Source organism: Palaemon carinicauda, chromosome 6, assembly GCF_036898095.1.
Source record: "Palaemon carinicauda isolate YSFRI2023 chromosome 6, ASM3689809v2, whole genome shotgun sequence".
Taxonomy (NCBI): domain Eukaryota; kingdom Metazoa; phylum Arthropoda; class Malacostraca; order Decapoda; family Palaemonidae; genus Palaemon; species Palaemon carinicauda.
In genome coordinates this window covers 145,444,327-145,461,826 of record NC_090730.1, presented here as the reverse complement: position 1 = coordinate 145,461,826, position 17,500 = coordinate 145,444,327, and the positions used below count along the sequence as shown (strand labels likewise).

Here is a 17,500-nt window from a genome sequence, read left to right as displayed (position 1 = left end):
TATTTATCATCTACTTTGACATCAATTTCTGTGGATTTTCTCCCAAGTTTTCATCTCAATTGATATTTAAATTATAAAAAGAATTGTTTTGCATTATTGTGGTAACATCAAAAGAATAATAAAATACCGTCAAGATTATGGTGTTATTAAAAGTGACAGTGACACTATTCGCCCCACTGGTTCAAAGTGTCGACTTGATATTAACAAAAAGCCTTTTCAGTGTGACTGTCTGATTGAAGACATAGTGTATTGAAAAACAAGAAGGAAAAAAGGGTGTAGTTTTTATGTATCCATTTTTAAGGGCACTTGGTTTGAAAAGTCTCGTTTAGACATAGAATCTAATTTTTTAATTGCATATAATTATATTGATGTTAAATTAGTTATAAATTTATGGAAAAAAATCAAGAATTTCTCACACAACTATATATGATTGGTGCTCATTCATTCGTGAGGTTATTGTGCATTGGGTATAGAGTCAGAAAGATGCAGCTCACCTTTACCCTCCAACTTGAGTAAGTACACAAAGGGTTTTAGGCTGCCATATTTAATATGGCTGTGTAAGGGGGTTCACGGGTCCCCCCACTAGGTAAAGATATGCATACTAGGTTAGGTTAGGTATTTAGTTTAGGTTAGCTGGTGGCCTTGTTAATTGCTAATTCTACCATGTGCCATTATTCGTATGTTAAAGCGGATTCTTTAATTAATTCCCCACCCAAAAACCCCGGTTTCCTACTGGGGGTAACCATGATTGGAAAGATTAACAAATAGGTTAAAGATACTTTTCCTCCTAAAAAAAAGGTCAGCTTTTGATAAAGCACTAAGTAATTCATCAGAAAAAATAAATATCAAAGTTATTAGTGGCGGAGCTATTGTATAGAATTACCTACATTTGTTTAGATACAAAGTTACTGGTTAGTTGTTTAATAACACTCATAAATTCTATTAAGTGCCAGAACTATGGTAGTTCCTGATGTTAAGGAAAAAACATCATAGGGAGGGTATAATAGTAAAGATTTGGGTCAAGTTTAAACCAGTGCAATAAGCAGTTTGTAGAAAATAAGACATTGATGTTCTGAACATTTTTGGGTGCCGGTTTAATATGTGGCCTATATTTCGAATATGGCCTACGAAATTCTATCTATTTTAGTAGGTGGCCTAACCTAACCTAACCTAACCTAACCTAATCTAATCTAATCTAACAAGCCAGGTAGGCTACATACTAATCCAGAATAAAAAAGGTTAGCCACATACTAAACCAGCACCCATATTTTATAATGATTCCTGGTAGAAATCCATAGTTTTTGAGTTATGATGGGTCAACAAGAATAACTGAAAAGCTGTGTTTTTACATTACGTATCGTAAGCATGTTCTAATAACTTTAAAATATACTATGTCCGTGTACCAGTCTAATTGTATGATATTTAAATTAACTGTTTTAAATGATGTAGTTTCTCCCAGTCATCATGAAAAACTAGTCCTCATAATAAAAAAGTTACCATAATCAGAACCCAGTAAGAGTAATGAAACAATCAAAACACTGGTATTGTACTTTTGTTTGCTAGGACTTCTAGATGCATAGAAAATGTCATTCATCAATGCCATTTTCTATGAAGTTGTTTGTATCCGTGTTCATCTTACTACAAAAGGTAACATTATAGAACAACACGTACAACATTTCTAATAAGAAAAACTGCTTTTCCTTTAGTAAATAGTGTGCTTTCAACAAATTTAACCTTTATTCCCACTGCAAATAAGCTATTCTACCGTTATGGACACCCCCCTTCCCGACAGACACAGGTGAGAACCTGGGACTTGGGGTGCGCGAAAACAGTTCAAAACGTGATTGTTTAACACTTTCGAGATTTGAAAAAACACAGAACTTAAAAAAACCTATCTAACCTAACCTAGTAATTCCCAGGTCACAGACCTAGCGGGGGGCCTTTCCCAGTCACAGATGGACACTCCTTCCCAGGTCACAAATTAAGAGCAAACGCAAATAAATCCTTACATTATGATAAAGTAAATCACAGATAAGTCCTTACACTGTGATGAAGTAAATTACAAATAATTTCTTACCTTATGATTGACGCTTGTGTTTTTTTTTTGTCTAAGCAATCTTTGTAGAAGTGTTGCAGTAGAAATGTATTGCTCTTCCCTAAAAGCTAAATCAGAATCGCATTTGGGACACTTTAACCTTTGAAGGATAACACAATGAGCTTTTAAAAAAAATATTCACTTCACCAGGAGTATCTTGAAACTTTGCTATACGTAGCATCTAAATAGACAGAAGAGCAGCCATAACACTTTGTTACGTTGAGCTCCATAACACACACCCAACACGTAATACCGCTACAAAAGATCTGAAGCATTGTCCCAAGAAAATGGGGTGTGTCACAGAACTGCCTATGTCACACTCATGCATACATATACAGTATACCCAAATATGGTAAACTTTCTCTTATGGTAAGGAAAGGAAGTAGGTGAGCAGGAAATATAAACTCGTAATCCCGCAATAAGTAGGAGGACTTGTGCGCATGGCATGTAAACTCATAATCGCACAACAAGCTATGCTCAAACGTACAAACGGGAATAGAAACGTCCAACTTCAGAAATGTAAACAAAAGTGAAATAAATATTTCAGGGGAAGATCCCCCTTATTTTGTGCAACTTTTCGGGGATTTATTATGAGTCCCAGAGAATAATGTATAGAGAGGAAAAGGTTAGTTTTACTGTTGTTTATCGATACGCCAGTAAATGTTCCCCACTCAAAACCTTCGGTTCCCACTGAGTGGGCCCCATAATTGTAGGGTGTAGGGTATATATGGGTGCATCTTATGAGCTATTTATTTGCGACAGAAATAAAGGTAATTTTCGAAGTAAACGGTAGTTTTTCTATATATAATCAAATTTTTTTATTGGTAAAGTTTTACCGTGTAGTTCTGTAATAACAACATACCTCCTTACATAATTGGGCGTATTTACCTGTATTTTTGAATACCAATATTAACATTAACTATTTATTGGTTTTAGTTCTAATGTAGCTTGCAGATAAAAACTTATTTTTCCCATATTTCACTATGTGCATTAGCCCCGTGGGCTCGTGTTTTGGGGATATTTTATTTATCTAATTTATCATTTAGTTCAATTGGTTTTTGCTCTGCCATACCTTGCTTCACTCATAATTTAACATTATCTCATTGCTCCTATGTTCTGGCAAGCAGAACATGGAACATGTTTTCCTACACACGTTAACTCCATGGGCTAGTATTTAGGCATTATTTTATTTTTGTTCCGACGTAGATACAAACCCTCCGCTATTTGTAGGGTATACTTTCGGCATAGCTGAAAGACGAGCCATGATATTTTAGTGAGGGATAACTACCCCATCCGCTAGTTAGCGGGTGGGGGGTGGGGTAGACTGGCTACCCCACTCACTCACACCTCTCGGCTGAGTAACCACTTTACTTTATGGCTTGGTAGAGGATTGACATGCTGCCTCTCTCTCCTGCAAAGACTTGCCTTGATTGTTTTTCTGTCATTTTTTTCTCTTGTGTTTTCATTTATCTTACATATATAGGAGTGTATATATGTATAAATGGAAATATACGTTCATGTTGTTAGATTCTTGTAACTTTAATTACTGTTGACAACGTATCCTACTGCCTCCGCCGTAAGGGAGTTGTCATTGCCGCCCTACCCTGCGTTGATGGTCTGCAGGTTCTCAACACTGACCTGTGTTTGTTTCATTACTGAATTAAAGTGTATAACAGTTCAGCTCCCTTTCGTGGAATTATTTTACAAGGAAGGTGACTTATTCCCCGAATACTGTAGTGTATGTTGTGCACCGGAGCATGAATTGTAATTGATCACAACTTTATTTTTCACAGGTAGCAGCGACGTAGAACACAAGGCCGATGGCTACGGCCGACCTGTTTGTTATCCTGCGCTCCATGTGGTAGCTCGTGACTGCCCACGTTACGAGGTAGCATTCGCTGTCAACCTTCAACTTGATGTTCCTCCTTCGAGGGGAACTTTCTCTCTCTCTCTCTCTCTCTCTCTCTCTCTCTCGCGAGAGAGAGATTTTTTTTTTACGCCTACGCTTTTTTCCCATAGAGCTGGGAGAAAGCATGCCTTAGGCTATGTCCTCCTGCAGGAGAACTTCTCTCTCATTCGCGAGAGAGATTATTACGCCTACGCTTTTTCCCATAGAGCTGGGAGAAAGCTTGTCTTAGGCGATGTCCTTCTTCTAGAGGACTTCTCTCTCCTTCGCGAGAGAGATATTGTTAAGCCTACGCTTTTTTCCCATAGTGCTGGGAGAAAGCTTGTCTTAGACAATCTCCTTTGGGAGAACCTCCCTCTCGTTCGAGAGAGCTGCCCACGTTACGAGGTAGCATTCGCTGTCAACCTTCAACTTGATGTTCCTCCTTGTAGGAGTTTGCTGATCCACCAGGGGTGGTGGCAGAGCTCTCTCAGAAGCAGGTTACCCATTTGGGGGAACGAGTCTCTCGTTCTCGAGAGAAGACCGCGGTCCCCCTTTACGCTTATGGTTCTCCTTCAGGGGAGGAGCGAGAGCCTTATCTTGAGTGACGTTCTCCTTCGGGAGGACAAACCTCTTCTGCGGAGGTGGTTCTCCTTGACCCTTCGGGATCTCGTTACGATCACCCTTGGAGCTGGCGTGATCGTGAGCCTTCGGGCTCTCGTCATGTTGATCCTGCTGGTTCTCATGACAGTAGGAGTCCTTCGGGACTCCGCTCGAAACCTTCGGGTTTCAGGTACGCTGAACCTACGGGCTCTCGTAACGATGGTAACGTTGAGCCTTCGGGGTCTCGTGACAGAGGAACCTCGGTTCCTCGTTACGCTGCCCCTTCGGGGTCTCGTAACATTAGTTACGCAGAATCCTTTAGCTCTCGTAACTTTAGTCACTCTGAGACATCGGTATTTTATGACAGGGAAACTTTGGTTTCTTGTTACGCTGACCCTTCGGGGTCTCGTAACATTAGTTACGCTGAATCCTTGGGCTCTCGTAACTTTAGTTATGCTGACACTTCGTTGTTTTGTGACACGGAAACTTCGGTTTCTCGTTACGCTGACCCATTGTGGTCTCGTAACATTAGTTACGCTGAAGCCGTGGGCTCTCGTAACATTAGTTATGCTGAAGCCGTGGGCTCTCGTAACTTTATTCACTCTGAGACACTTCGGTGTTTTGTTATAGGGAAACTTGGGTTTCTCGTTACGCTGACCCTTCGGGATCTCGTAACATTAGTTACGCTGAAATCTTGGGCTCTCGTAACTATAGTCACACTGACACTTCGGTGTTTTGTGACAGGGAAATTCGGTTTCTCATTACACTGATCCTTCGGGGTCTTGTAACATTAGTTACGCAGAACCCTTGGGCTCTCGTAACTTTATTCACTCTGACACTTGGGTGTTTTGTGACAGGGAAACTTCGGTTTCTCGTTGTGCTGATCTTTCGGGGTCTTGCAACACAGGCTACGTTAGGCCTTTGGTCTCTCATGCCCTTAGTCACGCTGATCCTTCGGGGTCTCGTGACAGAGAAACTTTCGTTTCTCGTTGCGCTGATCCTTCGGGGTCTCGTGACAGAGAAGCTTCCGTTTCTCGTTGCGCTGATCCTTCGGGGTCTCTCAACACAGTTCATGTTGAACCTTTGGGTTCTCATGATCATATTCATACTTATATGACAGAGTTTGCGGACTCTTGTTGTGTTGATTGTTCGCGCTCACACAACACAGGCAATTGCGAACCTTCGGGTGAATGCAGTAGTGAGTACTCTCGCCACACTGAGAACTCTCGCGTGCAAATTGGCGTTCACGGCCGATGTGGAATGCACGACCAACCTTATGCGCGCATGACCAATTTGGCTCACACGACCAACCTTATGCGCGCATGGCCGATCTGGCGCGCACGACCAAATTGGCGCTCACGTCCAATTTGGCACGCACGACCAACCTTATGCGCGATTGGCCAATTTGGCGTGCACGACCAAATTGGCCAGCATGACCAAGTTGGCGCGCACAACCAAGTTGGCGTGCACAACCAAGTTGGCGCGCACAACCAAGTTGGCGCGCACAGCCGATGTGGCGCACACGACGGATTTGGCGCGCACGACTAACACTGCGCGCACTCACGGCCATATTGGCGCGCATGACCAACTTGGCGCACACAACCACCTTGGCGCGCACAACCACTTCGGCGCGCATGACCACCTTGGCGCGCACGATCACCTTGGTGCTCACGAACAACTAGGCGCGTGTTAGCATTTGAAGTGCGCGAACAACTCTAATAACAGAGAGAGTTTTCGAACTCTCGTTGCGCGAAGTGTTCACTCATGCACGAGAGTTTTACTCTCATGACAAAGAGTTTTCGAACTCTCATCCCGTGAAGTGTTTGTGCCCGCCCATCATCATCAAGAGTTTTACTCTTATGACAGAGGGATGCCTGCTGCCTAGGGGTTTCTGATTCTCTACAGGTAACTATGACATAGTTCTTTTGGGTCCTGGTCACGTAACACGATTCCTGAAAATTCCATCAGGAATCAGCGACAGAGTTCCTGTGGCTTCTCGTCACAACATCCCTTAACGTCGTGAGAAAGGAATTCACAAATAGATTCCGAACCCCTAGGTTCTCATCCGAATCTCTTGATTTCCGCGATCCAGAGTACTTTCTGAAAACTCTATGGGCGACCTGCCCCTCCTACGGGATGGTTCTTCCAATGTGTGACTTAGTACGTCACTCTACACTCCCAGCTGATTATTATGTCAGCTAGTCTGGTTTCACCAGCACCGATCCTTTCGTTTTCGAACGAATAACTGTCATCTTCCCTCCACCTTCCCACTTCGAGTGGTTTGCTTAGCAGACGGAAATTAGCAGGGAATGAAAAAAATTCTTTACATTCCAGTTCATATCCCCTGGCAGGCCTTGCCTGAATTAGATGGTAGTTTTCTCTCTAGCGAGAAAGTGTTCGATGGCAACTCCTTCAGGTAAGCAGTCGATGGCAATTATGTCTGGTCTTCTTGAAGCAAACCCCCACATATGAGACTTCACCCTTTCCGGGAGACTCGTTCCTAAGAAGTTTTACAGAACTTCAATGGGTGTTGTTTAAACTTCATGAAGGCTGTAAGCCTTCCCGGAGCATGCTCTCTAGCCAAGACAAAACCGCGAGGTTATCGTCTTAAACTCGGGTTCTACCGTTTGATGGAGTCAGCCTCCCCCGTCATTGTACCCTGGGTACAACGACTTGCAGTTTTACACGATAGGCTTCTGAGACTTTTTACTCCATCCTTACAGGGTTATTGTTTTGAATAATTAGTCTCAAAGGAACATTGTTAGCTGACGTTAAAAGAATGGCAGCAAACGCATGGGCAACTTTTCATTATGTTTATGAACGTTTCAAACAACGCCCACAGGTAACCAGACATCCGTTTCTGTGTAATAAACACTGGCTAGCCCCTCACATAAAGAGGAGGGGTAAACCAAAGGGGAAATGTTCGCTTCTATAACTGTATATTTTGTTTGAGAACATGGACGCTCTCATTCAAGAATATATTAGTTAGTTAACGATCAAAATTCCTTGGGCAATAATGTTGCGATTCGTCGCACATACAATATTCCCGCAACCTGATTCGTTGCAAACGTTTCCTGGAGGCAGAGAATACGCATGCGCTAGCGCAAATGGACAAGTATTTATATGCGTGCAAGCGATCTTTCTGACAATAAGGGCTATATACATCTTGCAATTAGAACTCTGTTCTATTAAGTTGTATATTTATATCTCTTACTGGAACCAGGTTATTCAGTACATTACTTGGCTACTTTCCTGTAACCAGACATACGGCATTTACTTTCTGCCTCCTTATAGGCATTTTTTCCTTTCCCCCGATCGGAAGTTTTAGTCTCCTACAAAGGCTTTGGCTGGAAACTTCTCATAAACATATCTGTTCCCTAGTAGTGAACATTTAATATAAATGCTAGTTTACCGATCGGAGACGGAGAAGTACGAACGTTTTTTGTCCTAAGAAGGAGAAACCTCCGTTACGAACGTTTTCAACGTTCTCGAACTGAGTTCCGGACACGACTTAACTCGAACTACGCATGTATGCTTGTCATGTTCACAGTTCAGTGTTACTACTCCGTAGTAGACTTATGCCTTTTACCCATCCAACAATAGATTGTGGATCCGTCTCAATCCCCTCTGGGGTTTGGTTGGATGAGTTTAGTGATTACCGTACAGTCTCTTGTCCGGAAAGCGATCTCTATGGAGATTCGCTATTATAACGTAAGCTGTACTGATTAATTGGTTTACCGTTTGGTATCGGTCTTATTCGGCTGACCACACTGGATTAGTGGCAGTTGGAGGGAGGACAGGCTCTTCCCCTTCATTGCATGAATGTGCAAATAGTTACACGTCTCGACATCTGGGGTTTGGCTGGATGCGTTCAGTGATTACCGTACAGTCTCTTGTCCGGAAAGCGATCTCTATGGAGATTCGCTATTATAACATAAGCTGTACTGATTAACTGGTTTACCGTTTGGTATCGATCTTATTCGGCTGACCACACTGGATTAGTGGCAGTTGGAGGGAGGACAGGCTCTTCCCCTTCATTGCATGAACATGCAAGTAGTTACACGTCTCGACATCATCTCGAGATGTGTTTATTGCTATGCACTCCCCCCCCTCACCGCTGGACAATCCGTGGATGATGGTTGGCAGACGAGAGCTTCAGCAAAGAGGCCTGTCTTCTCGTCTTCCCTCTGGATCTGATGGGGGGGGGGGGGGGATATGCCGCACCATTCCAGCCTCGTCCGTTGGCCTGATTCAGAAAGGTACCAGCATTCACCTCTCTTAGAGAACCATCTAGCAGTACGAAGCTTCAGACGGACAGAGGACAACTAGCTGCCCCCATCTGCTCGTGTCATTCCTGGTACAGGAATGTGCTTGCAAAACCACCCAGATAGTGGGCTCCTAGTGTCTTGGAATCATCTTGTATCCAACAAAGTCTTAACTTTGTGAGGTCCCCGACTGTGGTTATGCTCTGAGCGGCCCTGAACTTCAGGCTCCCGCTCGACCATTCCCCAGTCCCGGAACACCAGGCCCTCAAACAAGATGTATTCCAAGATCGATGGGCCGCGGCCTAGAGGTGTGCCTTTTTTTCCCCCCATTCGGTCTGGTGAAAAAGTCCTCAACCAAGTCAGGATAAGAAAGATCTTATCTATGACTCCAATAGCTTCGCTATGGCATCCCGCAGAATGGTTCCCGGACCTTCTGCAGCCCCTGATGGAGTTCCAATAGCTTCGCTGTGGCAACCTGCAGAATGGTTCCCTGACTTTCTACAGCTCCTGACGGAGTTCCGAGAGATCTTCCTCCACGACACGATCTTCCAAGCTGCCACACGCTAACACTTTCCTAAGCCGTAGTTTTGGGACGATCCTACACCACCTCTCTCAGAGAGGCCTTTCACAACGAGTTGCGGAAAAGATGTCTAGGCATCTCAGACACTTTTCAATGTCGGTCTTCCAGGCGAAGTGTTCGGTCCTTTGTGACTGATGTCGTGGAAGGGAATTCTCTCCCACCGATCCTTTCACTTATACAAGTTTGAGATAACTTGTTCCCCGTCGGATCTCAACCTCCTCCTGGTAATGCGGTTCGGGTCCTTCAGTCTCTGAAGGCCCCTCTCTACGAACCTCTATGCCAGGCAGCAGATTGCTTCCTTACACAGAAGACGGCCTTTCTACTCACTAGGGCTTTGACCAAGAGAGTTAGTGTGTTGTATGATCCATCTTCTGATGTCTCCTACTGTAGGAGACAGGGAGAAGTAATCCTCAGCGGCGTCCCTGAGTGGATTGCCAAGACTCAAAATCCGAGTGTGCTGTACCCTAGGTGCAGCCCATTTCGAATAAAGTCTTGGTTTGGTAACCGAAAACCCATCTACTGGGGTTTTACCCAGTGAGGAGTCTGTGGGATTACCTTAGAAGAACGATACCAGCTCACCCCATCCTGCATTATTATGGAATTCCTTATAAATATGTAAATTTCCGTTCATGAATATAGCAAGTGCAAAGTTAATGTTATTGGAGTTCTTTCAAATGAATTTCCAGTAAACAGTGGAGTATTCCAAGAGAATGTGTGTTACCTATGTTGTTTATCCTCCTCATGGTTTTTGTTATGCATAGAACAGTCATAGATGGTGGAGAAGGATTGGACTGGATTGGTGGTAGGAATTTAGCAGACTCAGCGTATGCTGATGATGCTGTCCTTTTTAGTAGAACACCACAGGATTTGCAATACTTGCGTAAGACAATGCATGAAATATCACACAAGGTTGGGCTGAAGATAAATAGAAGAAAGAGAGAAATGATGAAAATGGAGTATGGAATGGAAGAAGAAATATCATTGGAAGGAGAAAGGATTAACGAGGTAGAATCATTCAAGTATTTAGGAACTATGGGCTCCAATACAAGGTCTTTAGAATTAGAGTTCAATGAAAGATGGAGAAAAGCAAATCAGACAATGGCTATGTTAAGTAAAATTTGGAAATCAATTTGCCTGAAATTGTATATAAAAATGACTATATATCAGTTTAGTGAGATCGATGTTACTGTAGGGACATAAGTCGTGATATGACAATGAAACAATCTCCAGTAGATTTGAGAAGAAATCTCTCGGAAGGATATTGGGAGTTGAATGGCAGGACAGGATTAGAAATGAAACTAAGAGTGATTACTCAAGGGCCATATGTTGATGAGATCATTATGAAGGGTAGATGGAGATGGTTTAGGCATGCTCTTCGCATTCCCCAAGAGAGATTAGTTCACCAAACGTTCAGTTGGGCTCCACGGATCATTAGAAGAGTTGGAAGACCCAGACCTACGTGGCTGAGGACTGTGAATCGCTAAGTAGGAGCTTCAATTAAAAGCTCAAGATAGAGACGACTGGTGAAATCTAACCGAGGCCCTTTGCGTCGATAGGTGTAGAAGGAGATGATGATACTAATCCAAGTTCGGCACATTTAAAAAGGAATTTACTATGAACACGATTACTAGAGGTTGAAGGTGACTGGGTTCATTTCCAATTTAATCTTGGTAGATTCTCGTTAGAACATCAATCGGACAAGCCCAAACCTGGGCTACCCTTTATAGTGCCGAATAGTAACCCCTCCAATAAAAAGCTTAATCTCACCGAATGAGTGGGACTCGAGATGCTGTCCGTGCGAATGCAAGGGTAACATGATGCCGCTGTACTATCCAGAAGGCTGCAAATTATTTCTTTCTAGGTGACTGTAAATATGAATAGAATAGAATATAAGAAATTGCAAATGTTCTTTCCGACTGTACAATTGGCTTCATTAATTCCGGTACACTTATTGGGAAGCTAAGGAGATGTCAGTGTAACAGAATTACTAAAGCCAACTGTACCAGCTGCTAGGCTGCTTTTCTACCAGTCCATAGAGGATATTCCCAGGGCCTATTAAGTTGGTTGTAAATATTCATATACTTCACTGGAGCTGTCTGAAGATAGGAAAAATGTTAGGAAAACCTAGACTTTTTTTTGGATTGATGTGAATGAACAGGATGTGAGGTAATGTGATCTTCAAGAAATATCGAATGTTAATGAGTCAAACATGTCACCCCGCCTTCCAGTACAGTATCGATGTGTGTTTGGTAATTTACCAGAGTGCTGTTAATATTGCACAACCTTTCTTTATGGTAGAGGCAAGGTCTGTAGAATACAATATAGACCTTGGGTAGAGGGAAATAATTTTTGGGATAATTGCCTGCTTTGCGAATAGAGGTACTTCGGCTTTTGATTTTGGATATTACGTCCCTCTCAAATACATCTAGACTATTAGCATCCTTGAACATTTAGGTTATTATTTGGCCTGATATTTCTGTTCCACTATTACTAAGTAACATGTCTCGCATTATGCAAACTATATATTTTATCTATCTATAAAGCTGCTGCATTTACCAAATTTTACACTGGAATTCGAATAACTATTAAATTCATTACTTACGGTATGTAAATTAGGATACAACTGATGTTTAGTAGTAACAAAACCTTACTAGCACCAAACTGCATTTTCAGTATTCAATTAATAACCATTTTGTTTTATTCCATATATTTCTTTCAACTCTCATTATCAAAGTTGCTATTTATTACAGTTTTGATGCCCGAGAGACATCATCTGGACGTCATAAGGTACATGACCGCTCTGAGCTTGCTAGAAGGTCGAAGTTCATACCGGACTCCTACACCCAGAACTTTAAGGTAAGAAGCTGTCTTTGGAATTAGAAATTGTACTTCTAAAAGTCGTAAATAGAAAATTGAGAGGTAAAGACGTACTGTAAATAATCCATGTTTTGATACTCTGGGTAATAAGAATGAATGTTGAGATATTACGAAGAAGCGTCTGCTCCTATAGTAGATAGTAGAAAAATGTAGCCTATACCTGATAATGGATTAAAGAGCACGACACGGCACCATTAAAACAATATTATTTTGCTGTTACTTCAAACCATCGACATTTTTGTTTCTCAGCCGATTTATGTTTCCATTTAGATACATTTGAAAGTTAATTTTATACACAAAGTGGTACATTGTAAATTCTCTTGGCATTTTTATTTTTCATGTACAATATGTATTATTTTACCAGTAAAGGTCACTACTTTCTATATGCAAGTTTTTCGTTTTTGATAAAAGTGAATGTACGTAATGTAGACTATACAGTTCCCTATTTTAACGCTCGAATGACCTAAATCGGTCAACATTCAATAAGTTTTAATCAGTTTTCTCAAGATATTTTATATTTTGATAAATCGGACAAACTACTGTTCAATGTTTCATTTAAGATGGATAGAGTAAGGGGCAAGAAGGAACTACATTTTTAACCATTAAGTTTTGAATGTTAAAAGGGACCTGCTGTTGTTTACTTGGTTGGTAAACTTAACATTCAGACAACTTAGAAATCATCATTTGCATTTTTTGGGGGTAATTATGTTCCACAAAGAGTGACCTTGATTTCATCAACTTTAGATTTTGATTGATTTATTGAATATTTAATCACGTCTTCCAGATTTATTAGAAGTAAGTAGAAATTTTAATTGTTGGTTACTTGTACTGTATGATTTATCGATTCCATTATTGAGAATGGGTGTGTACTTTGGTATAAATAGTTAGCAGCGTTCAATATATCGATGGTAATACTTGCGTTGCTATTTGTGACATTTATTTATCTCTTATGAAAAATCTTTTTCACTTCCTTTCTGCATAATGATCTGATATTCTTATATTTAGTTACTTTCAAAATTAAAATCTTTCACCACTGTCATTCTAACGAGTGCAATGCATTTTTTGGCATTTCATTCACGGTCTAGCTTAGTGTTGTTACACTTAGTCAACGCCCCGTGGAGTGGTGGGGATGGGGGCAAAAGCAGTCAGCGCAATTTTCGCGGTGCACTGTAGACGTTACTATGGGTCTTTGCAGCGTTCCTTTGGCCTCTATAGTCCATTTCTTTTATCGAGGCAGATTTGCACCGACTCGCAGCGGTGCCCTTTTAGCTCGGAAAAGTTTCCTGATCGCTGATTGGTTAGAATTATCTCGTCCAACCAATCAGCGATCATGAAACTTTTCCGAGCTAAAAGGGCACCGCTACGAGTCGGTGCAAATCTGCATCGCTAAAAGAAATTGACTATAGCTGTTTATCTCCGTCCTTGCTTCAATTCACCCTTCTTCCTCTCTACCTATTCTCTTAATTTTACCTTCTGGTGTATTTACTTTTTCCTTAATTGCACTTGAGCACGGAATGGCCTCACTGACTTCAGCGCCAGGCTATATACTGTAGCTCAGATTCATATATCAATGAGCCCAATCCATGTCAGTCTGCTTACTTGTGAACTTTTAAAGCGTTCGTGTGTGTCCTTTCTCATGTCTTTGGTATCATTGAAGTTATTGCCATGAACAGTGCATTAACATTGCTCATTTACTGAGTTTATCTTGAATTTTTCATGTATTTGTGATAAAATTGTTATTTGATAGCATTTGATAAAATCCTGACCCTTCATGCATATTCAATAAAAACAAAAAGTTTTAATGTAAGCAAAAAGAAAACACAAAACCGAGTTGTAGAGTGTATTTCACATTTACTTTAGGAAATGGATTTTCAGTCGAGCAATTTCATCAACGACGTAATTTGTTTAAGATATAAACATACATACGCACGCGCTCGCGCGCGCGCGCACACACACATATATATACACATACATACACACACACACATACACTGTATATACTAAAAGTCTTCAAACCTATGTCAATTTTACGATAGTTGAAGATAAAACAATAATTTTAGTATGGAATACTCGAGAATTAGATACAAAGGCTAAAACTATTTTATTGTACTTGGAGACAACGAGGTTTTGACAATTACCCTCTGCGATTTTGTTCATTTTCAAAGGACCTTGGATTTGATTATCGTCAGAAAAGATTTTTGATAAAGGATTATTCAACTACCCTTCTTATAAGCAAATGACTTTTTATTTTTACCACCAAACCATTCAAAGCAAAGACTACTGTACATTGAGTTTTAAAATTGAAGAGATCGTTTGACATTTGGCAAGATTATACAGAACTTTTGTCTTTAATTTCCTTCCTTTTTCTAATTAAAATTATTTCTGTTGTTGACATGTTTTTAATTATATTTTAGCCGAAAATTTTGAGAGTGAAAGCCAGCCTGCATTATATTATAGCACACGGAATGTAAGAATAATCTTATCAGGATTAGAATGTTAAATTATAATAATTGACGGTTTTACTTGCTTTCTTTCTGACTGAAATATCTGAAATGGAGGGTACACGAACCATGATTGATGTTAGTAGAAAAATAAATCCTTGATCTGTACCCAGATCTAAAGCTCTGACCAGATAAATATGGAAACTGTGAGATTTTCTCTTAGCCAAGAACCCTCCCTTTTCGTCAAATTATGTTGTAGTGTACCATCATCCCTTTGATATCTCTTCCAATGGACAAACCATTGATGCACATCCGTATCTGTATCTGCAGATGCAATTAGAATCTGATGAATAAAAATTTCCTCTTTCTAAACCCATAACCCAACCCTTTCCGAAAAAAAAAACCCAGAGATGCATTTGGAAAGAATCCAGGATTGGCATTCGGATCCAAATTTGCTTCCATATTTACATGCAGACGTATAACAGAATATAATCGAGTCTGTCAGTTCAATGTCCGCTCTTCAACTAGAGTTTATTGAAATACCACGGAAAAGTCTAGGATATGCAATAAGGAATAATTCTGGGAACAGACACGTTTCAAACTCCTGTCTGCCCCTACATTGCCTATATCAAACCCCTCCACTAAATCCCGTTGAGGTACTTCAATATATCTTGAAATATTTCCATGTAAATAAAAAAGAAAGTTATCAGTTTTACATCTTATTCTGCATCTTATTTTTTTTGCGGCTCAGGTCAACACTGCACGAAATTTCTTTCAAATATAAAAATTTTGGAATATTTTATAGACAAAAAAAGGCAAAATAAATACACAAACCCGAGTAAATATACAATTTCCTTCCAGCTTCATTGACCGAGTTGCTAATAGAACTGGAATAAGGGAGTGGTTGAAGGGGAAAAATTCTTTGAAGTGCATATGAGAGAGAGAGAGAGAGAGAGAGAGAGAGAGAGAGAGAGAGAGAGAGAGAGAGAGAGAGAGAGATTCGGCGGCGGAATGAGAAAAATGGATGAAGTGTGAAGTCGTTATGAGAGAGAGAGATAGAGAGAGAGGTATTCGGCGGAATGAGAAAAAGGGATAAAGTGTGGAGGCATGTTGAGAGAGAGAGAGAGAGAGAGAGAGAGAGAGAGAGAGAGAGAGAGAGAGAGAGAGAGAGAGAGAGAGAGAGAGAGGTAAAGGGCGGAAACGAAAACTAACGGAATATGTAAGGTAAATATTTTCCAATTTTAGGAGAGGTTATGCAGAGCATTTGTGTAAACTACTTCGTAAAAAGAAAACAAGTATACGGTGTAAAACAGAAATGAGAAAATAGTATCGTAGTGGAAAGTAAATACTCTTATTTATCTTTTTCAGCTAAGAAACGAAAGAGCACGTAGTTAAAGGTGGGGTTTAAGCTTCCCTTGTTATTGCAAGTATAATATCAATTACTTGGAATATACGTGGTGGGAAGGAAAATTAATTTATAAAAACATGAGTATAATTCAAAATACTAAATTACTCAATTGTCTTACTCGGCTATAAGGGTCATGTATCAATAACGCCATTAAAAAGAAACGAGTACTGAATAATTTGAATTCTGTTAATTTCTCCTTTCCGCTGGAAATTCTTTATCTAATATAATTTAATTTTAATTTATTGTTGATTTCCCTTCTGTTGATAGATGCCCAGTTTATATCTATCGTTATGTAACTATAAATTTTCCATTGAATGCCTGTTTTTTTTTTTTTTTTTTTTTTTGACTTTTTAGACAGGTAGAAGAGTTCATTAATAATGTATAAGTATCGTGCACATACGATGAAAAAGGATGCACAGTATTTCATTTTGTTGCACCTTATATACGAGCATATCGTGTTCATAAAATTTATTTTTAAAGGTAGTCTTTTAAGTAGTTAACCTAAAGAACGAGGCACATCCGCAACATACAATTTGCTCGATGGAAAAACAAAAGCGTAAGTCATATACACATGTATTTAGGGAAAAGGTTTACATGTATTAAAATATTACAGATTTCATATCAGAACCATATGCTAGAATAATGAAAAACTAAAATAAAAAGACAGTCAGAAATTTCTATGCTCAAGTGATTTTTACATTACCGTAAACCATAGAGCTTCTACATTTCGTATTTCAAAATATTTAATACGTAAACCCCTCCAACTATCTGTAAGCAACTTAAATAAAAATATAAATTGTAATATCTACCAATATCGGTGAAGTATCATTTATCGGAAAAGGAAAAAAGTTTTCTCAATTTTGGAAATAATGGGATATTCGAATAGAAATAGAATTGGCTGCAACTATTGGTTTTTATAATCCAGTTGTCTGATGTCTGAATACTTCAGTTTTACACGTATATCTTATATCTAGTGGCAACGCTCTAAATTGAAATTATTTTTCTGAAACGTAATATACAATTGTATAATATGCATTAGTTTATATATATATATATATATATATATATATATATATATATATATATATATATATATATATATATATGTATATATATGTATATATGTATATATATATGTATGTATATATGTATATATATATGTTTATATATGTATGTATATATATATATATATATATATATATATATATGTATATGTATATATAAACATATATATATATGTATATATATGCTATATATATACTATATATATGCTATATATATATATATATATATATATATATATATATATGTGTGTGTGTGTATATATATATATATATATATATATA

At 39.5% G+C, this 17,500-nt stretch overlaps 1 protein-coding gene across 1 annotated transcript in view; it reads left to right on the top strand.

Moving 5' to 3' along the window:
- LOC137643275 (protein turtle-like) overlaps positions 1-17,500 on the top strand; it is a 701,767-nt gene that overhangs the window by 149,976 nt on the left and 534,291 nt on the right. Inside the window, 1 exon segment of the mRNA XM_068376115.1 lies at positions 12,179-12,284. Coding sequence (XP_068232216.1) covers positions 12,179-12,284 — 106 coding nt within the window.